Here is a 26,918-nt window from a genome sequence, read left to right as displayed (position 1 = left end):
CTCACATAATGAAACTCAAAATCTGCCACACCTGAAGCGTCCAGTTTTTGGTATCCCGTCATGTTTGCTACTCATTGCGAAAGCTAACCACTTATTAAGTGATCCCCAATTTTGGAATTGGCCGTAGCTGTTACGCGTTACAGTGCCAAGCTTAATTGACTTTAAAATTTTCTATGTATATATTTATAACAAATATTATAAGTCTACATTTGTGTTAATTGGTCTCAGGTAATAAGTCCACACTTTACAATAGGCCCATTGCTTCTAACAGCTCTAACTACCTAATAATCTTGAATGCTGGAAAATCAATTTACCAACATACTCTAAACATGTCCTCATCATTTTATGCAAAAAAAGAAGAAAATCGATCGTTTTACCTACCACACAAGGGGACCCCCTTAACTTAACATAGAATGGTATCATTCACTGCATGCATGTAGGTTTCCAATCCCTAGCTTTGCACCAAATTTCGTGCCAATAGGTATAACTGTTTCTGAGAAAATTATGTGTGACAGATAGACAGACAGTGAGCAAATATTAATAAGGTTTTCTTTTCTACAAAACTTCCAAAATGTTTGTGATGCCAATAATATGCTATCTGCGCCGATTGTTTGTGGCGTAGTCCTTTTAAAAAATCCGAAGTAGGTAAAAGTTAAAAAAAAAGAATGTTAAGATGGTTTGTGAAAAAACAGTCCTTGGTCTTAGGGTCCTTGGAAAATTATTAGAAACCGAATTTTTGAAATCGGAAAGAAACACTTAGAAAGTCTTTCCTGGAATATCATCGAAACCTAGAATTTTGAATTCTCAGATCCCGACTGTATAATTGTTTCCGCTGAACGAAATAAAGCTATTTTTATTTTTTGGGAAAGTTTCAACTATTAATTTTATTAAACGGCGAAAAAGTAGCCTTACATCAGTCCGGATGAAAAAGTATTAAAAAAATTGAATTCGCATTTTTGGCTACATAAGTTATAACTGAAAAAGCAAATCCACTTTGAAAGGCGACTTAGAAAATCAGTGGGTAATCCACCCATAGCGGCTGAAGATTTCATATAGAGGCTCAATATTGAACATCTGTTGACAAAGCTGTCAAATCAGACTTTGGGCCCCGTAGGGTACTGAAAAATTCAGATAGAATTCAGAAATTTCGATATTATACTCTTATATGGTTTTGAAGTTTATAGCAACTGTATCTTAAATAATAATCACTAATAAATATCTATTTTAAATTAACTAACAAATATTTAGCAAGTAGAATATTATAAAAATAACTTTTAACTTTTTCAGTAATCTCTTTCTAAGATAAAAATCGAAACTACAATTATCTCTTGCTTTCTCTAGGGCATTTATCTTGGTGGCAGAGATGGGATAAAATCACTCTAATTATCCTTGTGGCATCTGTACTTGGTGTTCTTCTAGCACTCATCGTTCTCTGTTGCGTCATAGTTTGTATATGCCGGCGTCGAAGAAGGCGTGATAAATGTGAGTGTAACCTTTTTATTAAACCATTTCCAAAATCTATTTTCCTTCTAGTGTTAAGATACTTTCAATTATTTACCTCTTTTATTTGAAAAGCAAAATTAATAATTTCCATATCACAACATCTGAAGGAATGTCATTTTTCTTTGATTTTCATTTTACTTTCTTTCTTTCGTTAATGAAGCTTCTATGCAGAAGCCTATACTTTGTAAGTTGAGACAGTTTTGATTTTCCTACCTATTTCGCCCCTTCTTTATGTTCATGTTTACGATCCGACTTTATTTATTTTTCAATTTAAATATTTATCGATTTTATCCCCAATGGAAATTCCTTTGCATGCAATTGTTGAAAATTGCGAGAAGAAGCTTTTATTTTCGCTTTGAGGGTAAAAATAAATTTAAGGAATTGTTTGAAAATGCTGCATTGGGAGATATGTTAAAATATTCATAAGTTTTGTGTTTGGGTTGAAGCGTGCATCTTCTGGGCTATGGTTGAAATTTGTATTGCTAAACTTCCAATTGCATAAATATCTTACATTCATATTTTATAGTGCTATGTTCTAAACAATTTTGAAAGGAATGGTAAAATGACTTTTGTGAATGTCGACTTTTTAAAAAAAAAATACTAAAGAAACCCACCTTAAAGATAAAATAAAAAAAAGTTGTTGGCTTTTTGAAATTTGAACATTTTTCTCAGATACAACTGTTCTGTTTTAATATCATAACACCACCATCACCCTCTATCTTCAATATCTTTACTAACCGAGATATTTTTCATTAGTCCCTTTTTTCAAATGATAAACTCATACATTTTTTCCAAACATATTTTGTTACTTCTGCAAAGAAAATGTTTGTGTTTTTGACTAACGATGCCTTTTTGTTTTTGCTTCCATTTTTTCGTGCGCTTTTTCATCATCAAACAAAAAAAATATCTTTGAACAATTGAACTGAATTTTGTGTAAACTGCCTAATTTTCACGCTCAATTGTGTAACTAAACAAAATAAAACAATTGGTTGAATGGCATCAACATGACAATAATAACGACCAAAAAAATAACACTGAAATTTGTAAAAAAATTAAAAAATGTCCTAAATTATAAAACACACCGTTAAATAACAAAGATCACACGGATGTTTCGATCAGCGCAACTCAAAGGTAAGACCACTTTCATTTTTTTTTTCATTTTTGATCTTCATTTGGGAAAGTCCTTATTTATTCATAATTTCTTCAAGATAATTTCTTAATTTCTTCAAATTTCATGGAGTATTACTTTATGTTGGAAAATTAATTTCGTTTCATATTTCTTGAACTCATTTATTTAATGCACTTTTATGTTGCTTCATGCTATCTTTCGTAAGTTGTGAAAACCCCGTTAAATTAAGTGGATGTTTTAGTACTATTTCTTCACTAATGCATGTAATGTTATTTGTTTTCGCAGTTGTTCTAACATTTAGATAAATTTTTCAATAAAGAGATTCTATCGCATATAATATTTAGACACACATGTAAACTGTATATTTGAGATTCACTATTCTTATCTTTCCTTTCTATCGGTGGAGGTGCAAAGTTTAGAAAAATGTTTCCCTTTCTGTTTTCAGATCCTCCGACCTTCCTCCTATCTTTGCTCTCGTAAGGAATTGTGCCACCTTTCCTTCCTTATTCTTTCGCTCAAGCCTTTTATGAGGTATTTTTAGAGCTATACACCTTTGCCGCTGGCTGTTATACAATTCCTCTCTTCGAAAGTCTAAACCACATCAGCTGAATTTGTCCCTCTTCTCTCATTAAGAATGGGATCAGTTGCGAGAAGATCTCGATAGCCTTTGGTTCACACATTACCAGGAGCTATATGTGACTCCTGTCTGGGCATAATGGATCGCCGTTCGCTCCACCCGTGTAGGAAATTATGTTTGCTAGACATAAGCTAGCCCTGGCCGCCTTCTCACGGGCATAAGTCATGGGCCCTTCAGTCCTGCATTGATTATCACTGTCACTGTTCCGAATAAGATGGTGGTGATAATATTGCTTTCCCTAACCATTCCCTTTTCCAACTTCAATTCCTTTCCCATTTATAATCATGATTCGATGGTGTGAATGATTTAACACACGTATCGTTTCAAGCTATCGGTGCGTTCTGCGAACACAACCACCGCCAGTTCGTGTCCAAAACTGATCACTGTTGGCTGACCTGTAGCATAAAGACAGATCTGTCGTAACGTGCAATTCGTTTTATCAATGTAGATTATTGAGGAAGTCTTGCATAATAATGTATTCTTCTAGAATTTCATTCCACTCTTGTCTTAAGAGTCTCCGGGAGGGGTGATCCCCAAAAAGCCAAGATAATTAGCCAAGGACACAATTTTCTTATTGTGCCTTTAATTGCGATATCGTCTCTACCGTCTCCACGGAGCACTCTTTGTTGAAGGCCAATGTATCTCTGAACTATATCAATTATTGCTTAATAAACAATAGACCACTCGAGCTGAGGTTCATTCTCTTTTGGTGCTGGCAAAGGGCTGATAGTATTTTGAACACACGCTAGGGATAAGTCACTTGAGGTGACTTTTGACGATCTACCTTGCCCATAACGACATTATAGGCATTGCCTAACGATCTGTATCCACCCCGACATTCTCCATAACTACCGTGCAGCATCCGCCGAACTCTGTCGTCCGAGCTAAATTCACATCCTTGCTATGACAATGGTCGTTGAAGGAGCTCGCCTTTGAGACACCACCAACATACACCGGCGTAATTATCAATCTCCTTAATATCTCTCCCACGATGTCTAAAAGATAGATAGGGCGATATAAGGACAGGAAGAGGGCACCCCAATTCCCTTAAGTCTACATCGGGGAATCCAATCTGAAAGCCATCGGAACTGGGCATCTTGATTGACTTGTTTCAGGAACGCTTCTGCTAAGATTCTGCCAATTATACACTGGGGGCACTGTCTAGTATTCAATCACCTGATCGGCCATGCCAAATTACATCAATCCCTTGATTGGAAGGGACCCCTAGGACCACCGATAGTCTACAATGCCAAGCCAGTGGTCTAATATCCACACAAGCGATACGTCAGTGTTTATCGCTTTGTCGCAGGCATAGTCCAGATATCCCTTAAAATTAATGTTCCCACCAATCACCATTACTAGGCACTTGATTCTGATTTCTAGTGTCCTTAATATCAATTGTATTCTTTTTCTTACGGTTGGTAATCAAGATCGCGTCCACCTTTTGTTCAACTAGACCTGACTTTACTAACTCTTGCCACCTATCATGGCGCTGATGTTCTTAGTAGTGTGCTTCTACATCCGTAACCATAACTAAATCATCAGAGCCTAGCACAGTATTCTGTATCACTCTCGCAGTGACAGCGGACTCTTTAGGCCGGTATCTATATCGTACCAAATTTTCTTTTCGGAAATATAACTTTTGATCAGCTCACCACCTGTTTTGGAGAATGAGGTATCAATCCATTTCCCCCTCCAAAGCCACTACGGCCCATTATTTGATGAAGAACACGTCTCTCGTTTCAATACCACTTGTATGGCATCGTAAATTACCCTTCCTGGGAATTTTTCTATCATGCCCATAATGAAAACCAAATAGGCTTTGGTGGTAAAGCCAATTTCCGCTTTTTTTACTAAGCAGCGTAAACTACCCATCCATTCCTCAAACTCTGGCTCTCCGACAAAACCCCATAAGTTTCTTTTAATTTATTGCAGAAATGATGAGGACTGCCAAGTCTGGTTTATATTTTTAGGTTGAGCAAGTTAATTGTGATCTTCGTTCCCTTAGTTTCTTGATAATAACCCTGCGCATTATCCTTTAGAGATCTGAATCTGCCTCTGCGCTAAGGCTTTTGAAGTATTCGCGCCTACTAGTACATGGGACTGGGGGGGACTGGGAAGTCTTGGTCCGAAGTTTGCTCTCTCTCTTGCTCGCTGACTGAGTTTTCTTAGGCGCCTTCATCATGCTACTAGTAGTTTGATTCCTTATTGGAGAGAATTGACCGCGTTGGCATGGATATGTGTAATATTTCTGAAATCACGCCTTCAAAATCGTAGCCTTCTGATAACAAATCCCCCACAAATAGTTTCACGGACAAATCTGGATTTCCAGCTCTTCCTCCGCGAGAATGTCCTCCATTGGATGGTCCATTTTCGACCCGAAGGGAAATCGTCTAGTGGTAGTTGTGAATATAGTGCAAACTAACAAACCAAGTTACTTAAAAGTGATACATAATTTAGATCTACTACTGAGGGCGAACATGTCCATCGGAAGGTCCGTACATTTCCAGAATTAACAGGCACTACATTCAGCTCCGCGGAATCGTCGAATTTTTAGTTGGACTAACTTAGCCCAAGTGTTAAATCGTCAACTATGATTTGGGGTTTTGACAGTTGTAAATGTGAACAACAGTCATTGATGATCCCTGACGAATCCAGAAATTTCATAATTTCTGGGATATTGTCGTCGTTCCAGTTTGATCTTTGACTTAGACAGCGTCGGTATCGTTGCGATAAGACTGATTTTCCTAAATACTGGGCCCTTGCTGCTACTTGTGGCATATTGGTATTCCCCCTCCTTCCGTTCGGTAAGCATACATTCAGGGTCAATTTTGCATTTCATGAATATATGCCGTTTTCCTCCACATTTTCAACATACTTTTGTTTTCCAGCCATTGGTGCATATTGTAATTGCAAAATTCAAGGCCTCTCAATTATCTCGCAGAAGCACTCTTTCGTGATAATTTCGTCAATATTTTCGCATTGTTTAGCGATGTCTTTCACGATGTTTTCACCTTGCAAAGGAAACTTTTTGCCTTTTTACTTCTTAAACTTCAAACTGCCTCCGTCGTTTGATTCAGCCGACTCTTTCTCCAAGGTGCATCAGCTTGGAATCGGATTTGACCTTCCGGGGAACCGCAATAATGCTATTCGATTAGGGGGATTTCCCGTTTTATGTATAACCCATTCATTTACGGTAGCCTTGGTTCACATCTTCACGGTTTTTTTTTTTTGGGGTTTTACCTGCTTTGTATTATAATCGGTGTCACTGAAACCGCGGCTATATCTGCTTTTTATTTTTTCTTTCCTTCTTCAATGAGAGGAGGTTCTGCGTTCTTACCTTTTAGAGCCCCACGAGAAGGATTCTAGTATCGTTCGCTCCTTCTCTATTAAGCCTTTCGAATTTGCGTCATTGAGTTTTAAGGATTCATCATGCATGCACTAGGCTCTGCTAAATTCAATTAGTTTCCCTCCAATGAGGGGCATTGCCTTTCTGTTTCGTTTTGTACTTATGCGCCTCCTAATTTGGCAGTTTCCCGTCCCGATTTTTTTACTGGCATTGGAGGAGATTATGGGATCGTCAAACTCCTCCCAAATCAACGCAGCAGTAGCTCTTCCGATATCCCAGTCAGACTCCAACTGACCATGTCTGCTGACAAATGCCTAGCATCTAGGGCATCTTTCTACGCCCTTGCAATAGTTGTGATGCAGTCCTCTTTTTCTATACAGTTTATAGCATTAACTACCATAGTAGCTAAGTAATCCACCAATGAGACACTACAGTTGAGGGATGTTGACCCCCTTCTTGCCCACTCTCTTTTCATCCGCCGTTTTGGTTTAATATTCTCATAGCCATTTTTGACCACGCCTGTTAGTTCTTCTCTTTACTACCCGGCCTGTACATAAATTTGTCGATAGACCGATCTTTTGATGTGTACAGGAGAATGTTCATCTGCTTTAGCCAAGAACTCTTTTATCAGTATCTCACCTTATAAAGTATCTGGCAAGTCACACTTCCGCCGTCTGATGTCCGCTTAACACAAGCATTTTATTCAGAAATAGTCACGGTAGAGTTCCTCCAAGTTTCTACTGGTTGCGGTACACGCGTCATAACTTCTCCTGAGGTCGGTTCATTTGACTCCAACTCCAGTCCTAGAATTTATCCATGCATTCCATACTTGTACGACCGATCATTCTGCCAAAATGACAGCAAACCGAAATTATTTTTTTTATTTCAATTTGAACCGCGTGCACATTCTATTGCCGGTTGCACATGCTTGGCGTTTGCCGCCAACTACAAATCTTCACAAAGGTGTGGCTTGATTTTTGGGACCAAAAATCCCCATTCACACGTTTTCAAGTTCGTTAGCGTTTTCTGAGCAGGCAACCAAATTCCTTTTGATTTGTGCGAATACCGACACTAGATCGGATCGACTGCAAGCATTTGAAAAGTTACACAAACTATGCCAAACCCAAGTGTGGATCAGGCATAATGGACTACTCATTTTACATAGCATCCTGTTTTCGTGTTCGTTTAATTTCAGTTTATTTTAACGTTTTTTAGACGTGTCCCTCGCTACCCCTAAGCATGTCAAAATGTATTGTCTGCACATGTCCATCGATTTCAACATCTTCTAACGATGCCTCGAGTAGAAATTGGAAATTGGACTATTTTTCAATAAAAAAAATGTGCTGTCAATAATGAAAAAAGGTTATCCAGGTGTGACTAACCTTAAGATAAGAAAAGAAACCGAAAATTAGCGCTTAGTCGCTTTCTAGAAAAAAATCGGGCAAATCTACGAAAATCAAGGACTAAAAATCGAATAAATTATTTAGGGGTAGGTCCATCGAAAAGGGACGAAGGAGTGATTACCGTCCGCGCGATAGTCTTCCTGGAGAAAGGCAGACGCAGTATAGCGACTTGAACAAAATTAGGCTCGCATAACTTTCACTTCTGGTCTGGATTACTCCTGAGCATAGTGAAATAGCTTTATCTGCTTTGTGGGGTTGACTTTGGGTTCTCGGAAATAAAGTTTGGAATGTAGTTGAGCGGGTCCGTGTTAGAAGATATTTTTTTAAAAAGTAGCCTTCAAACGAGGTATATCTCAGTCAGGTTTTCACACAAGACAAGTAAATACATATGTATAACCGTGAATTGATTGCGATAGAGCTTTGAATCAGACTTTTTAATGGAAATCAGATATGGGTGAAAAGTCTACCGGTGACAAGCCCTGTAATCAATCTAGGTAAAGAACTTGGCTGACAGCATAAAAATTGCTGGCGCGACAATCCAATTGGATCAGGACATTGAAGCGTATTAAAGCACTTTATTTAAGACCGTAATGGTACACTACAGTGCACCGTAGGAGGCAAGGTGGTCAGCACTACTCTCGCCCATGATTATTATCCTGATTTAACTCAGGTACTCATTCACAGCTGAGTCGAGTGGTGTCACAATTGAGATTTGAAAAGCGATCTTCCACTACGGCAGCTTAACACTTTAGCTACCGAGCTACCCGGACATGACAAGAGGTAGTTGTTAATGTAAATGCGAGTAAATCCTTATGGATATTCAAGAATAAACTTTTTATTTAAACCCGGGGTGCGCCCCGATTCGTCCTCCCAATGGGGTTAGCATAACACCATTTTCCTTCATTCTTATTTTCCATCGTCTCCGAGTTGATGTCATCAATAAAGAGGGCCAAATAGATACTCGAGTGCAGAATACTTATGAATGTAAGAATGACAAGGAACCCCCACCCCATAGCTTAACGTGACACTGAAGCTGGATTTAATCTATCGGGTCTGTTGCTCAGTGCATGCAATGTATGCCATGGAACGGTCGTCTCTCTTTTTGGGTGCCTGCCTCAACACATGCCATTTTGAACCAGTTAACAACAAATAATAAAATCACCGATTTTAAAAGAAATTATTCTGGAGAAGTGGTAAAGCTCTGAAACTGTTATATAAAATCTTCAGAGACGGAATAAAATTCTGGGAGATTAAATAAAATTTATATAGAAGTTTGTAGGTCACATACTTACTATGTTTGAAAAAGGATCTTAATGGTTTAGAACAGAATCCAGCATAACGAGAGAGGGTAGAGAGAAAATTCATGCCCGGGGTGGTAAAAACTGTCCATTATTATCCTTTATTTCATTCAAATTTCTGCTGCGGGCCCCTAAGAAAACTCCACGTCCGTAGGGAATCACTATCTCCACCCCTCTTCCGTCAGTCGTAATAATATTCTTGCTACCACTAAACCCATTCGGTAGGTAGGTAGGTAAGGGTCCTCTCTCATCTCAATAACTTTAGAATAAAGCGTCCATTTGAATATCGTCACCTTGGTCCCACCTTTGAAACTTGGGTTTCAAAGCGAACCTGCACCGCTAATATGCTTAGCAACTGTCCTTTCCAAGCTACTTTGGCTCACAGGATATTTAGATAATTAACATTAACATTAACAGGATACCCCAATGGAAGCTATACCTAGAAAACTAGGAACTAAATGACATACCGCTAGCCGCTGTTAAATCGGGGCTGAGTGGACGCTGATTAGATCCTATTTTATATTGAAGTATCACATATTCATACCATATAGCAGATTTGTATTTGGGTAAATCTTAGACTTTTTAGAATTCAACATCCTAGGGCTTCCTCTCTACTAAATTAATTTGTTCTAGGCTAGGAATTCATAGTATTTTGTTTCGACTTTCCAAATAGGCTTCCTATGGCCATTCTATACTACATTGTGAACTTAACTTTCCAATAGTAGGGAAAGGTATTTCCACTGATCCAATTTGTATTTACTGTTGCGCTAGTGATGGAGGTGTTTCACCAGTTTGAATCATATTTTTCTTTATCTAGTTAATGTTAGTAAGCAACCTTACTTAGATGGGCTTGTAACAACCCTAGGATATTCACATTGCACTGCACTTCCACGGTACAACTCACCTTAACCCAGTACATTACCTAAATATTCATTCATTTGCTTCTAATTTCCATTTTTATTTTGCATTTACGAACCACATTTTGTCACTTTGTGTTTAGTGTGTTGTCATATCAAGCGTCCCCACCACCATTGCCACCACAGAACACTCCCACGGCGACACAACGAGTTACACCGGATATACCAAAAAGTCCCCCTAAATGGCCACTTCGTCCTGGTGTGATGGTTCATGTTAAGGGTAACACAAAGCAGAATATGTGTGCAAATCGATCAAATGTGTCGCCTCGTGCAGCATCCCAAACACTGCAGTCATCCGCCAACTCATCAGCAAATGCAGCGAACGAAGCACCACCGCAAAATCCCGTTTCGAATCAAAATCAAGATCTCGAAAATCAATCAGAATCCTTGACACTTTCATCATCATTATCGCAACCATTGGCCACTTTGGTAGCACCACTAACGCATAGCACCGAGAATAAACAGAACAGTTCCTCGAGAGATGCTGCAATCCAAGATTGCATACAATCCGGTAGCAGGGTTACATTCATTGACCCTTCACCCGATGCAAGACCAGATGCATCAGGAGTGATACGACATCCCGAGCGGAAAACATGCCCGGTCCACGCCAGTACAAATAACAATATTTTATCAGGTGAACGAGATAATGAGGACCGACCCCCGCCGCTCCCCAAGCGAAATATCCTTCCATCAAGTCGAAACTCAACAAATGCAAATAATATTTCGGAATGCAGCACTAATGAGCTCCTGCCCCGCAAAGGTAAGAAGCGGCGAACCAGGCGAAACGGGGCCACTGGTAGTGATAATGACGAGGACGAGGAAGACAGCTCTATAGGGTGTCGTCCGTTGCAGGATGCATCCAATGACGACCGGTCGACAAATCTAGTCACAGACCATCCAGATGCCGAGACCACCGGGACCAGTGGGGGTTTATTCGAAAGGATATTTGGTGAGATATTTAGTCGGCAGACCCAAAGCCGCCGGGACGACGCTGATGCCTCCGCAGGGAGCACGAGTCACAGTTTCGCAGATCGTTTCCTGAATTTCTTCGGCCCATCAAGGATATTCGGTAGACAGCGTCTGGAGCGAAGTGATTCGGGCGCATCGAACCCATTCGCCACGGAGCACCGTCTGAAGGGGATCCGATGTTCTGGAGGTGAAACCATTTTCAGAAATGACACACTCGGAGTTCCCTACTGACTTTTGTTTATTTTGTTTTATTTCCCAACATGTGTGAACGTCCTGCCCCGTCCGTGCGTTTTAAACTCTTGCATGCTGTTTGCTTTGAAATGACGATAATTTTGCCTGCTGTGTTGAATGCCAACATTTTTTGTTGTTTACGTACGTTTTCTACTCTATTTTTAATTACGATCAAATTAACAAACAATAGTCATAACGTACAAGAAGACGTCCGTTTTGAAGCCAAGGATAGCACCCTCAACGGCTGGTGCCAGCTCGTCGCCCAGCGCCGTTGTCACTGGGTCGTCACGAAGTGAACCGAATAATAATGGTACGAGACAAAGTAAGATATGTTTTATGTTTGGTTTTTAATTTTTTAAATTTTAATTGAATGATAAAGACAGAACCTGCATTTGCGTGTGTTGCCCTAGCGAAGCACTTTTTTGAATGCGCCCAAATTTTTTTGTAGGAATGTTTTCAGTAGCGATAGCTTTGGAGAGTTGTCCGCGTGCTTTCACCTACACCAATTGTTGTTTTCTACAAAACATACGTATTTATGTACGTTCCAAGGCTTGAACAAAATATATTTTCAGTTTTTATTTATCTTCGACATTGTTATGGGTTATTGGATTCCTTATTGATAAGTTGATCGGATTTCAACGTTTCCCCGTTTTCCCCGAAAAGGATTTGAATTTGAGCTTCTGTAGTTAATATTATTCCCAGTGATATAGGGAAAGACTGATATACGTACATATATTTTATTGAATTCAATTATAATTGCATTCACATGGAAAAAGTGAACACAATTTTATATAGACGTAAGTGTAATTATTTACCAATGTGGCGTGAAATATTAAGTTTAGATAGTCTGTCATTTTACGTATTAGAGCTTAGTTACATAATATCAAGATTGTGATATCCATAGGTCAAATCATCTTGTTTCTATACTGTCTTAGTTGGACTGGGTAAGAAATCCATTTGATTATACCCAGCGTTTTCCTTTTAATATAATAATAATAATAATAATCGTTGGCGCAACAATCCATATTAGATCAGGGCCTTGAAGTGTGTTAGAGCACTTCATTCAAGACCGTAACGGTACACTAGGAGGCAATGTGGTCAGCATTGCGCTTTCCTTTTCCCTACTACATAGTACGTTTTGACATTTCCGTCGTCCTAAATTAATAACAATTAACGTCTTTTAGGTATTGACTTTAAATGTAATTTGAACTTTATTTCAAAGTTTCAAGCTAAATCCGCACAATCTTACATAAAATTGTCCGCCCTTAAATCCTATCTAGTAATTTCTGTTTTTTTTGGTGATTAGCATTGCAATGCTATATACCTTCCCACGCTAGTGTACAATTAAATGCGAATTTGGCTAAAGAAATGACGCAGACAGTAAAGAAACATTTATATATGTACGATTTTGAACGAGGGCTAGTAAATTGACTGAATAGAATGAATTGAGAACTAGCTTTTTTCGTCGCTCTTAAAGATTGAATGGGGCAAGTATTTCCGGGTAATGAAAATGAAGAGAGAAGGAACAGATTAACAGAGTTTAACCTGAAAGTAAAGCAAAAATTTGTTGCGTTGTTCCTCCAGTGTGCCGCATTGTGAGAATTACGTAGGAATAGTACTTGGTTGTCCCAGTCCGAGTGCCCAGAGGCTCCTCCCCCTCAAATATAGTACTTGCTTGCCATTGATTCGCTCTCATCTTATTAAAATTGGTTTACTGTCTACTTCTTTGCCATCCTTTTTTAAGGAGTTATACATTCTCAAAGAACGCTAGCCTAAACGCAGTAGTGAATGAGGTACTTATTACTAAAATCAACTCCAATACCAAAGCACGTAAGTGATATTCGACGCTTTGACATATAATGCCTTTGGTTCCAAAATTGCGATTCTTGCGATCCCGCTCAATTTTTCTTCACTTTCATACACTTCGTTGGGTTCCCCCAAATAATCCTGTGGCTTCTTTTGTTTTACTTTTGTTCCATGTTTCTCTCTACGTCCTCTACCTAATCTTTGATTCTTCTAGGTGCAAACTAGTTTGAGCCGCTCATCGTTTACTCTTTTTTTCTGGTTGAGGACCTCATTAATACACTTGACACCAACATCGGATCTGGTCCCAATGGGTCCAGTCCAGTCTCTTCATAGTTACAATACATCTCCCTCCCCTTATGCACAATTTTCAAAAAAAAAGTCTTCAAAAATACTACTTTCCTCATCTTTGGAAAGACGGCTTTATTATTCTCATTCTCAAAAGCAATGCGTCTACTGTAGTTGGGAACTACCCCACTATCGCACTTCTGTCCTATTGTTCCCAAATCCTCGAGAGATACGTCAATCACTGCTCGATCGCGCAACTCGGTCACCACATAGCAAAAGAGCAACATGGTTTTGTGAAACATCGAACCATTGCTTACAACTTTGTCAATTTTTTCAATCTCGCTGCTAATTTACGGCAGGAGGTACGCATCGTTTATACCAATTTTTTAAAGCTTTTGGTTCCGTCAACCACTCCAACTGCTCAACTCCCCTTACTCCCATTAATTATCCAGTAGCTCGTCTCCTACTTTTCTTCTTGCATCACGTACCCGCGCTTACTTTACGTAGGCGACGTTAAGTTGTTTGCCTTTGCTTCGTCCTCACCGGTCTGTGCTTCGCCGCAATCCAATTAAGACATTTTAGTACGTTGGTGCTCTCTAGATAATAATCTCACACTTACTCTAATCCTCCGCAACATCCTCTTCCTACCCTTTTGATTGATAAGTTCTACAATCTCTGAACTCCTTTCAAACCTTCGACGACGGGCTTCGTTTTTATTTTCACTCCGTCGACATCGTCAATTGCGTTTTCAGAATATCTAGTTTTATCCTATTTACCGCAGTCCAACTTTCTTTAATACTCTTCCGCTCGTTGGAAACATTCTTGAATATTGCTTTGTAATTTGGCCTTTCTATCACAATTGTAACTGCTTTGCTTTTGAATCTGCGAAATGCCGATTCACCCGATCCCTCTTCTTAAAAAAGACCTTTCCCTATATACCTTTCCTGTTTCGGAATCTAAAGTAAGATTTATTCAGAATGCGGGTCCTATGTCAACGCTGAAGCTTTGTAGTTGTCTGATGGACAGCATTGCTTTCCGTAGTAGTAGGCTGAACGAAATCCCGAGAAGTTCCACGTAGTTTACGTCAAGACAAGAAAGAATTTGCTATTTCGCTGGTCAGGAAAGTGGAAGGAGCCGCAGATTGCAATGATTTCCGAAATCTATACTCCATCACGAAAGAGTATCTGGCCGCAAATCTTTCGATGGTCCTGTGAAGGACGTCATCCACGATGACAAACAACTGAAAAGGTGGAAAGAATAGTTCACCATGGTCCCTAACCGTATGTCTTCCGGTGACGTTCCTCGTATTGAAAAGGCTAATAACCGTGACTCGTGGATACAGACTGTTGTTCCAAGCAGCTTATTAAAATCGGTTTACTGTCTGTCTATCTTTTTTTTTTGTTGAGGAGGTGGAAATCTTCAAAAAGACACTGGTCTGGACACACCAGCGTGTGGGATTTTTACCCACTAAAACCACCCCCGACTCCCTCCCTGCCCCGCGGAACCACCATAAGGTATTACATCACGGGGCGGAGTCAGCTCACTCTAGCTTTGTCACCTTTCTTCTATACGCGGCGCTTTTCTCCTTTCCTCTGCCTTTCGCAATTTATCTTGAATAGATGCGATCATGGAGTTGACCGCATCCCAATTCTCTTGATGTGCTAGCATTTTCGGTACCAGATTTTCTGGTACCAGCACCTCTCCTAGAGTCTCTTCTAGATTCCTCCTTTCTTCCACAAATCTCGGACAGTGGAAGAATACATGCTGTGGGTCCTCTGGGACTCCATTGCAATTTGGACAATCGGGTGAGGTCTCCAATTTAAACCTGTGAAGGTATTGGAGATATCCTCCGTGTCCCGTGAGAAACTGGGTGAGATTATAATTAATCTCACCGTATCGTCTCTCCAACCACTCCTTGATGGCAGGAATGAGCCTGTGCGTCCACCGACCCTTTCCCGAGCGTTCCCACCGCTCTTGCCATCTATTTATGGATCTCTCCCTCTCAGCGTTCTTCGTCCGTGATAAGGAAGAGGTTGGCTTTGCATTGTATATATTCGCCATCTCATCTGCCAAGATGTCAATCGGCATCATTCCGGAGATGACGAATGCTGCATCATCTGAGACAGTCCTGAAGGCAGAGCATACCCTCAGGGCTGTCCTCCTGTAGACTGAACTCAGTTTGGTAGCATTCCCTGACATCCACAACGCCTCCCTCCAAACTGGGGTCGCATAGAGCATGATCGAGGTCACCACCCTGGCTATAAGCAATCTAGAGGTATGCCGTGGCCCTCCCACGTTCGGCATCATCCTCGCCAGGGCCATACTAGCAGTGGATGATTTATCACAAACATACTGTAAGTGTTGCTTATAACTGAGCTTCCTGTCTATCACCACCCCCTAGTATTTGATGGTCGGCTTGGAAGTGATGATATGATTCCCGATTGTAACACAGGCGTGATTTCTCTTCCGGCGCTTCGTGATGAGGACTGCTTCTGTTTTTTCCTCCGCAAACGTCAAACCAGAGCTCTCCAACCAGCATTTGACAGCACTGATTGCCTCGCTTGAGTATAACTCAGCATCTTCAAGATGCTTTGCGACAACAACCAGTGCTATGTCGTCAGCGTAACCCACCACTGTGGCTTCATCCGGAAGCTGCACCTGCAGATCTGCTGCTTCCACTCGTATGGAAATCTTGGGAATCCGAGACGTCTCCCAGAGACTGGAAAAGGGGATGATCGTAAAAATTCCAAAAACAAGTCGGGAAACCGGAAGCTACACGCTTCAGGTATGAAAGGTTTTGTGTATTTCTTTTAAAAAGAGATTTGGGTGTGCATTTGTCCCGTTAGCATGTAGCACGTGAAATATGTATATATTATGTGAAAATAGCCATTGCTGCAAAATTTTGTGATTCTAGGATGAACTTAAGGGGGGTTTTCCTGTCAATTACTAGAAATTATAGTAATATACTATTATTAACTTTATTTGAACAGCTATCGACATGGAGGGTATTTCGGAGCCTAGGCACCATATAGTGGCAGCCCTCTGATTTTTTTCAGATTTTTGGGCTAGGTGGTTCCTGAGAATGGGTTCGTTAAAAAAATGACCACTTTCAACCCCCACACTCCCCACCTTCTCAACAAAGGTCAAAACTAAGAACGGCTTCGAAAAGTACTAATCGAGACCTTTAATTTGATACCCCACATGACTATATTTGATGAAAAAAAAATTTACACCCCTCTTTTGCATGTATGGGGATCCCCCCTTAAATTCATCGTAAAAGGATGTAGCTCACTATATGCGTGAGCGTTCACAGTTCCCACGTTTCTACCAAATTTGGTGTCAATCGCTGTAACCGTCTCCGAGAAAAATGCGTGTGACGGACAGACAGACAGACAGACAGTAAAACGATTTTAATAAGGTTTTGTTTTACAAACAAAACCTTAAAAAGGTACCGTTTTGAGTGTGATAGTTATGTGATAAGGGTATCTGTGTGCTTTCTGCCGTCCCGAAGATACTAGCTAAAATAATACTGGAACGCTCATCTCGAAAGCTTAACCGACAGAGGGCAGACTGGTGCTGCATTGATAACATCAAAACCCTCCGAATCATTTTGGAATTGTGCGCATAATTTATATCTCGACGGCACCTTCTTTTCATCGACTTCGAGAAAGCTTTTGATACCGGATAGGGAGTATATTTGGGGTGCCCTACGCAGAAGGGACATTCCGGGGCAACTAGTAGCTATTATTAGAGCGACATTAGTGACGGAAAAGGTTACGTGCTGTACCAAGGTAATATTTCGGAGGATTTTAAGGTGCAAAGCGGATGTGCGATGTGATCGGAAGACGGAAGCGACTGGGGATAGGCCATACATAAGAGGGTGACAATTGCATTGCGGGCTATGCCATGTAGTGGATTTTCCCAAGACGCCTGATGAGTGGGTCGTCCCCAGAGTAGTACAGGAAGAGTGGGATCGCCTCGGAAACCGTGGGGGAAGCATTTTATTCATTTTAATTTTTTGAACAGCGAACGATGGCGCGTACCACACCAAATTTGCTAATTTCTCCTAAGTTTCTCCTTTCATTGAAGGAGGACGAGGATGCTAATAAAATATGAGTTTCGAGTCCTTTTTTAATTTAAAACTATTGAGGTAATGGCGATATTGTCGTCGCTCCGTGAGAAATCACGTGAGATTATTATTGATCTCCTCATGCTGCTTCTCCAACCATGGCCTGATAGTGAGAGTTCACCCTGTGTGTTCGTTGAACCGTTTTCTGAACGGTCTCAATGTTTTTGCCATCTACTTATAGATGTATCCTTCTCGCCGTTGTTTAATAATAATCGTTAGCGCAACAATCCATGTTGGATCAGGGCCTTGAAGTGTGTTAGAGCACTTCATTCAAGACCGTAACGGTACACTAGGAGGCAATGTGGTCAGCATTGCGCTCGCCCGAGATTATTACCCTGATTTGACTCAGGTACTCATTTACAGCTGAGTCGACTGGTATCCGACGTCAAATCACGATACAAATTCCACTGCCACCAGTGAGATTTGAACCGCGACCTTCCGTACGACAGCCTTGCGCTCTAACCACTCAGCTATCCGGACCCGCCGTTGTTTGTCTGCTTTAAAGGGGAGATGGACTTCGCATCGTATATGATGATCATTATCTGCCAAGATTCAAATTGGCATTATTCAGGAGATTACGAATGCAGCATTATATGAGGTGATCCAGAAAGCTTAACACATCCTTAGCTCTATCTTCTTGTAGACCACAGTCACTTTTCTATTCTGTCGCATACATTCTACACGTGTGGTCTAAAACTTAGCTTCGTGTTTACCATTCCAAGTATTTGAAGGACCGGCTTGGAAATGATGGTAAAATTGACAATTCTAATGCTATCGATGCTTAGTAATGGGGACTACTTCCTTGTTTTCCTCCACAAACAGCACTGATTGTTTCGGATGTGTATAACTCAACATTTTCTAAATACAATACTACCCCGTCTGTTCCTCCGAAACCGGAACAGTAAACATACCGCTCTATATGATATTTCACAAAAGTGGGGATACCAATGATTCTCAGGGATTTCCATATTAGCCTCCAGTCAGGCGAATTGAAGGCATTTCTCAGGTCCACGTTCACCGCCAACCCAAGCCAGTAACCAATTTTATCGATAAACGGTTAACCTAGCGTTCCGGAGCCTACACTTCAGATCTGAAAAGCAAACCAGCATGTCTGCTTTGAGCTTGCTGGTTTTCTACCATATGGTGCTCTTCATAATTCCAAAATAATTGCCTGGTGATCACGGTGGGTGGAGCCTTCGCTAATGTTTCATCTACGATTGGATCAGACAGACCTTTCGGAATGGTTCTCATATCACCTTTTCTTGGGCAGATTTAAGCTCAACTACCCAAGAGATTCTAATAGACTTCTGCTATTTGCGTTAATCTTTCTGCTCCCATACTCGAGTGCTCAAGCATTAAAATCATTGACAATCAGCTTTGGACTTCGTTTTCTTCGCGTCAAGAACAAAGTGTTTAGCATCTCTTCAAATTCGGACAATGTGAGCATCTTGGACAGTACTAGAATCCATCCCAGATTCGAAGTTGATCTAAGGAAGCATATCCGAAGCTGCAATCATTGCAGTTCATTTGAATAAACTTCATCTTCTCATTGCACATAACACCTTTCTACACGTCAAACATTTACACTTCGGGCAATATACCAGTTATGACATCCTTCATTTTTTTCACACATTAAGCTCATGGAGTCTTGGTTGCCCTTTCGCACACCTTGAGCTCTTTTTCGCAATTCTCCGTCATCAATCAGACCTATCAGTGCCCCCTGATACATGTTTTCGTGAAATGTCCAAACATGAGCTACTTGAAGCAACTCTTTAAAGAGGTATGTTTTCTCAGACAAAAAAGGCCTCATTCCATTGGGACTTTTCTGGCTGCCAATAATTTCTGTGATGTTTAAGTACTATCAGTTTAAGTACTATATTTTCCAGTTTATACTAGAATGTTCTTCAAGTTGCTCCAACTTAAATTGTTATTTCAAAGCAGTGATTCATCTTCCCTTCCCAAGTCCCAGAACAGAGCCCTGTTGAACAACGTTGGTGTCAATGTATTCTCTGAGTCCATTATATGTGCCGTAACAGAGCCTTCTACCTGTTAAATAGCTGCCGCCAAGCGCAGTTAAGTAATTAGGTACACCAATCGCCCCCAAAGGCACAATTTCTGCGCAATACTTGCTAGTGTCGTTTCCGCTGTTTCAGTTAACCTAGTGACCAGTTTGATGGCATCGACTACGTGATTGTACGGAAGCTATGTAAACTCTGTGTATCTGGGAGCAATCTGTTGTAAATTACCCGCTCCAAAATTCCCCGCACAGGATTCAATATACATGTAGATCTATAGGAAGATGGTTCACCAGGAGGCTTACCTAGGTTAGGCAATAATACTAGCCTTTGTCTTTTCCATGTCTCGGGAAAAATTCCATTCACCAAGTATGCTTCAAACAAGTCTACAATTATGTCCGTCCTCAAATTAACAGCCAGTTATGGGGCTTCGTTTGGTATAACGTGGAGGTCCGGTGCTTTGTTGTCTCCCAGTCTCCAGGGCATGTAATTTGCGGAGTTGTCCGACCTTTAAGTCTCCCCATTATAACGCTGTAGGCGCTTCCTCATGGATTTGTATCCGCTTCTGCGTAGAATTGTTTGAAGTAGTCCCTCTAGCTTCGGTATACATCTAACTTCAAGTTTCTTCCCACTTTTTCGTAAACACGCTTCTTCACCTCCTGGTCAATCCTACCCATTGCTCTCTGGACCACCACCAGCAGTTGAGCTTCCTACTATAACGTATAACGTCTCGGTTTCTATAGGTTTCGCTTATCATAGCGACTTGCACCTGCGATTCTTGCGGTGATTGAGGTTGGTTTGGATCAACCTCATTTTTTTACCATATTTAGCGCCTTTTAGAACTCAGGACACTGACCCTTGTTTTCATCACACAATATGCATTAGGGATCCTTCTTACATTTTGGGGCAATGTGACCGATTTCCACATAACATCTGCATCGGTCAGACGTTTGAACCGCACTTGTGCATGCTCTCGTCAAATGTCCATACAAGAAACACTTGAAGCAACTGTTCAAAGAGATTTGCTCTCTAAGGCCACAGACTACCCACCCGCGTGCGCGTGGCCAAATCTTAGTCCAACCATCGCGTACCTTTGGTCGGACATCGGCTTCGCCTGTATGTCTGTCTGTAACATGCGCTTTTCTTAGAAACGGATACAACCAATAGACACCAGATTTGGTGATAAGACGGGAACTGTATCGTTCTATGTGGAACTTAAGGGGGCTCTCCATACATGCAAAAGGGGGTGTAAATTTGTTTTCACCAAATATAGTCATGTGTTCGATTAATGCAAAATAAGCAGGGTGGGGGCTGAAAATTGGTCATTTCTTTCACGAACCTATTCTCAGAACCTATCCAACCGCAAAACCCGAAAAAATCACGAAGCTGCCACTACACGATGCCCAGACTTTGAAATTCCCTCTATACCGATATCTGTTCAGATATAGTTAATAATGGTATATTGTTCTAATTTTTAATAATTGATTGTAAAACCTGTAGAAGTAGAATCATGAAATTTTTCAGTGACACAAATAAAGCAATATCTTAATAAGCTTGGTGGAAATCGCACTATTGCTAACAAAGTAGTAGGTCCAAGTGAACGAATGTCAGTATCACGCTAAAGTTATTATTCTGACATAATATATGTTTATACATTACGTGCTAGGTACTAATGGGACAAATGTGGACTCAAATATTTTTAGAAATAACACAAAGCTTTTCATAGCTGAAGCATACCGGTTCCGGTTTCCCGGCTTGTTTAGTATCCAGCATAGGACATATTACTCTTGCTGGAGACGACAATTGCCTTTGGAGGAATTTGGACCTTTGCTTTCCCTTCGCCTTTTTGCGTACCACCTTGCATCACCCAGCATTTTCGTTCCCCTTGTATTCCGTTCGTCGCTATTGGAGCACAGGCTTCCTCCCTTTCAAACTTGTATTTCCGTCTTTCGGAGTGGCAAATGCACTCTTTTCCCCCAGGGGATCCCTTTCCCACTCCGGCAGTCTTTTGCCTGGCTGCAGAGAATACGATTAGATGTTGCTTAGATCGCCTTTAACACTATTGAAGCGGCAGGATTCGATTTTCCTTAACGGGTGCGCTGGTTGAGATAGTTGAGCGCCATCTTCTCGATCTCGTTACCCCGAGTTCAAATCCTGGACGTCTTGGATGTTTGTTTTAATCTTTGAATATGTGCCCCGTTGCTGTAGTCTTACACAGCGTTAAATGCGATAATTATGGAATTGAAGCAAAGTCTCATTAAAAACTAAGCCTATGTGAATGCTCTATACTCCATAAAGGAGTAGACAGGAAACATATTAATGACTATAAGGCAATGTTATATACATATATATTTGAGAAAATGCAGATTTACATCCACTCAAATGCAGTTCCATGGAGTACCCGTCGACGCACCTTTCGCAGTTTATAAGAATGGGTCTGGTCCTTTGGACCTCAGGTCTTCAAGCGTCATTAAATGAAAATTTGTACATAGTAGACGAGAAATAAATTAGTATTGATGATAATATAATTTTTTGGCCAGTTAATAGTAGAAAAAAAAGGTTAATAATTGAAGAAACAATTACTGTGAATCCGTCAGCAGATTGACTTTTGCTAAATTGATAAATGATAACTACAGCAAAATCTTATTACAGAAAACACAGAAGCTCAACTCTTATCCTTTCCTACTCCACATATCCTAAACGTAAAATGTGAATTCCTTAAGTGTCAATTCCTTCGATAAACTTTCACCATACTCCCCTATCCTTTCCATTTGATCATCGTCTTCTCAAAATGAGAGAGAAAAAATACTGAATGTATCCTTCAAAATCGATTTTGTCCCGTGTGTTTTCGTTCGGTTTTTTGAATTTTGTATATATTTAATTTTTTTATAGTAAACAACAAGTCATCTGCATTGGGGGATCCTTTGACCGAACCTGGCGAGTATGAGAACCTACCATTCCACGGTCTACAAACGGCACCAAATAAGGTATACCAATTGCAAACTTTATTTTCATTTTTATTACGGCTCACATTTATGCTACTATCCGAATGTCAAATGATGTTTTTTCAACTATTATATACGATCACACACCAAAACGTTGGCAATCCAACATGAACGATTGACGAACTCACAATTTATAAGAAAACTAGAATCTATTAGTGTAGCGTCGAAAGCTAGTGACAATTTTATGATTTTTTCCATTATGTCCTTGTTTGAGTGCATTTCAAGTTAGTCCTTGGCTTCCGTACTATGAAGAACCATCCTGAAAGTGGCAATTCGCTCGCTTCAAGGATATTCGGTTCGACGGCCATATTTGTATGATATTTTGTTAACTTAAAGGCTGCGGTAGTTGTAAGGATCGATGGGTAGTTTAGATAATAGCGAATGGCTTGTGGCAAGTTTTTGTTTCAGTGATAAAACGATCTCTTTTCCAGGACTAAAATTATTAAGTCTAAATATTAATTTAAGAAACGTTGGTAGAACGCCCTTTGGCTCCATAATCCAATTCAATTCAATTTGGACTGGTCTGGAAACTAGTCCTGGAACATTAGAAAGTCTTTTAGGCAAGCATCTCATAGATTTAAACACGATAACTAAAAACCAGTAAAAAAATTAATTAAATTCCGAAAATCCTTGGAAACACAAGAGTTGCCACAACCGAACAGAACAAAGCCTAGGGCTTTGAAGACACTTGTTAACCGTCGTATTTAGGAAAAATTTGGTATTGTTTCGAGTTTCATTTGACTTTTCATTTGCGATTGTAACATTTATCAAAAAAAAAGATAATCGACATACATTTTGCAGATTAGTGCACTCGAAGAAATTGATATTAATTGCAATGCCAAGATCAAGTCGTATAACGTAGAACGTGTTTATTGTGAAACCGACTTTTGAAGATATTTTTACGATTTAATTCACCTATTCTACATGCTTTTGTTATAACCAACTATTTTATTGTGATAACTGTTAATATCTTTTTAGAAGATTTTTTTGTCATTCCCACAAACTTTTAATGTATTTTTTCAAAGCATTTCAATTTTATTTTAATAAACTGAATATTCGTTCCCACTAATTTTGTGTTCATACTTTCCTTCGTTCGGAAGTATCTTTGTATTTTTGGCTCTTTGTATTGGCATTTATTATATAGGTCAGGTGTGGTGCAATAAAACAAGTATCACGTTGTTATCTGGAGCATATTCACAACTAGTTTGGTCCTCCGATAGAGACTCGTAAGAGAAATAAGTGTTTGGAGCGTTTAGATTTAGAAACGAAATTTCCAGTATAAGATAGTTGATGTCGTGAATTATAGTAGATTTGCCATGTTGCTTCTAATCGGATAACAACTTTATTGCACAACATCCAGACAAAGTTTGTGTGATACCCTAACTGGTAGCAATCTAACACTAACCATTATATGTTGCGTTAACAAACACTAATCCAGCGTTTTCAATCCCCCAATTCTTACAGTTTGCTACACCGCCGTCAATAAATTTCAATAACTCGAATGTTGTACGTGTTGCCCCGCGTCCTAAGCAAGTGACTAACAATAATACAAATAACACGACCAGCTACGCGCACCATCAGCAATCACATTACCCTCTAACCCAGTCCACTCTCCTGAAGCAATCTTATCCACTGTCAACCTCCCAAACGCTGCTTCTGTCCTCCTCCAGTGCGAATAATGGTCATGGCGGTGTAAATAGTAGTAGTGCAGGTAACATGACTAACTGCTCCTCGTCCAATACGGTGGGAGGAGGGGGACATTCGCGGCAATACAGCCTGAGCAATTGCTTCCCTACAAGCTACACAGCCTACTATCAGCAACAACAGCAACACAAAGGCTCCTCGTCAAAAAACTCGGCCGTCGATAATTCCTTTGCGAATAGTTGTCCGTACACTGTCCAGAGTCAGAATAGTTCCACGAATAGTCACAATCCTTTTGTAGTTCAGAACTTGCGGAAATTCAATACAAATAGTGGTTGCAGACAGAGCGGTGCACATCGGAAAAAAACTCCGGATCCTGAGAAAAAATTCTATTCTCTGAAATCGCTCGGTAATCGTAAGGGAGGCGGATTGCATTTCTGTTCGATAAAACCTTCGCTCTCTAGCAGTAAATGCAAACGACATCACTCATTCGCTGGCGGAAGTGTCGGAGATATTGTGACCAGTGGCAACTGCATCGGCCCCACCCAGCACACTCTTCCTTTTATGGGCCAGCAGCAACTGCACCAACAGAACGATTCCAAAATGAAATTCTACGAGCCACCACTCTACGAAAACCTGACGGACTCAATACAAATCCATGAGAGCAGCATGGTGAGTGGTCGGCCACATGGCAAACACCAGCAGCATCACCAAGTGAACGATGATATCAACAATCTAATGGAGCCCGAGCGCCTCAGTATTTACCGGAGCGATTCAGGAATATCCAACAGTTCGTACGAGTGTGCCACGCCGGTTCCTGCTCCACGTCAATTACTGAAACAGAAATCCTCGTCGCATTCATCAAAATGCCAGAATCATAGTCCGCTCTATATGAACTTGGCGAACAATGCAAGCAATACGTGTAGCACAGAGCGGGCGACTCCACCACCGCTGCTGCCACCCCCTTCGACGTCTCAGCAGCAACACCAGTCCGCCTCAAATAGCAACCATCCAACTTGCCTCAACGCCTCAAGCAATTTTAATAGTAGCAATAGTAGCAGCAGCAATGGTAATGGTAGTCATTGTAATGGTGCTAATAAATGTAACCAACCCAATAATAACAATTCAAAGGACACTGTACAGTCGTACTGCCAACGGCAACAGCAGCCACACCACGACCTAAAACATCACCAACTGCCAAACCACCAGCAGCGACAAGAATCACAACATGCGAGACATGGCTCATCTAATCGCAGCCGCTGCAAAAAGAGAGCCCAAAACTCAGCTTCGCTTCTTAGCCTCGAGGTTTGTTTATTAATTTACTAATTCCGTAATGTTTGCCCGTTTTCCATGTCAATTTGTAGTTGGTGGAGTTCGTTTTGGTTTGATTAAGTTAAGGGAGGCAAACTTCAAGGACTTTAGCCAACTTTCGTAGCCTCGCGCTCGAATGTCTAGACTGTCCGCGAAAAGAATTTGACTAACATTTTGGAAAGCTTCATTCATATATTCATCTTTGCAAGGACTTTTCCTTCACTTTCCGAAGGATGTTAATACTAAATTATGTTACTGTGGTGTGAGTACTCCTGTTTCGTAATTTGTTTATACATAGAATTGAACCTCTCGAAAAGGTAGTAGCAACTTTCTTCAATTGCTATCTGTCTGAGTATCTGAACTTCAGCATAGGTACCTCCTTGTCTGTTACAAAATTTGCGAGGAATTCACAAGTGCAGGCGGTAAACAAGAAAATATTGTCTACGCATAATTTATAAGGAGTACTACTTTAAAACCCGCCGTCACTTCTCCATGCCCACGCCACCTTCCATACACGTAAACAAGGACATGAAATTATATTGAAAATAGCCTTGTAGGGTCTCAAACGAAAGATCTCTTCATTTTTCCCTGTTCATTTTCTTTTTATTTTACATCTTAACAAGAGAAATTTAGTCCTTAAAATAATATTCAAGATGCAGTTCTAAATGGTATCCGTCGTGTATCTACAGATTTTTTCCCATGATTTTCTCAGCCACTTCTGCCTGGACCATTTTGATGCCGTCAAAATGAAGTCCTTTGAGAGTACTCTTAATTATCGAATACAAAGAGAAATTTGGTGGAGACAAATAGGAACATCCGTTCGTATCCGTCTTCTATCAATGTCAATTTCATCACAGTAGTCCTAGGAGACATCATCACCAAAAACGGATGTCTGATGCGCCCACAGCCAGGCATTTATGTAGGAAGTGTTCCTCGAATTCCGTTTCCCGGTTACAAGATGGCGAGTATCATCTTCTATCAATATCTGTACTTCTTATTGCTTTGCGACAGGATAAGGGGTGAACCAAGTCATTTTTCCAGAAAGGAAATGTTCGATGTATCTTACGACATTTAGACTCTGCTGCGTCTGGAAAGCTTTTCCCCAATTGTTGACAATAGTTTTAGCCAATGCTACCCGCACTTCAATTACTGATGCCGTTCCAAGCATAGGAGAAATTAAATCCTCTTTTTCTTAGGTATTCGGAATTTCATTTTCTTCTAAGCCGTAGTGAATAGATGCCCAGAGTATCTGAGTAGTTGCACAGACTTGAATATACAAAGGAACCCTAA

At 40.4% G+C, this 26,918-nt stretch overlaps 1 protein-coding gene across 25 annotated transcripts in view; it reads left to right on the top strand.

The window, feature by feature from the left end:
• LOC119649806 (hemicentin-1) overlaps positions 1 to 26,918 on the top strand; it is a 604,512-nt gene that overhangs the window by 556,478 nt on the left and 21,116 nt on the right. For 7 of the 25 annotated variants that reach the window (XM_038052117.1, XM_038052118.1, XM_038052120.1 and 4 more), the window contains 5 exons: positions 1,342 to 1,482; positions 10,871 to 11,392; positions 11,627 to 11,758; positions 22,564 to 22,658; positions 24,141 to 25,622. In XM_038052117.1, the coding sequence (XP_037908045.1) occupies positions 1,342 to 1,482; positions 10,871 to 11,392; positions 11,627 to 11,758; positions 22,564 to 22,658; positions 24,141 to 25,622 (2,372 nt within the window). Of the gene's footprint in view, positions 1 to 1,341; positions 1,483 to 1,663; positions 1,688 to 2,600; positions 2,635 to 10,319; positions 10,559 to 10,870; positions 11,393 to 11,626; positions 11,759 to 22,563; positions 22,659 to 23,477; positions 24,096 to 24,140; positions 25,623 to 26,918 lie in introns of those variants that run through there. The other 18 variants (XR_005249196.1, XM_038052128.1, XR_005249195.1 and 15 more) reach the window with 14 other exon arrangements.

Source organism: Hermetia illucens, chromosome 2 (assembly GCF_905115235.1).
Source record: "Hermetia illucens chromosome 2, iHerIll2.2.curated.20191125, whole genome shotgun sequence".
Classification (NCBI taxonomy): domain Eukaryota; kingdom Metazoa; phylum Arthropoda; class Insecta; order Diptera; family Stratiomyidae; genus Hermetia; species Hermetia illucens.
This window is presented reverse-complemented; position numbering and strand designations above follow the sequence as displayed.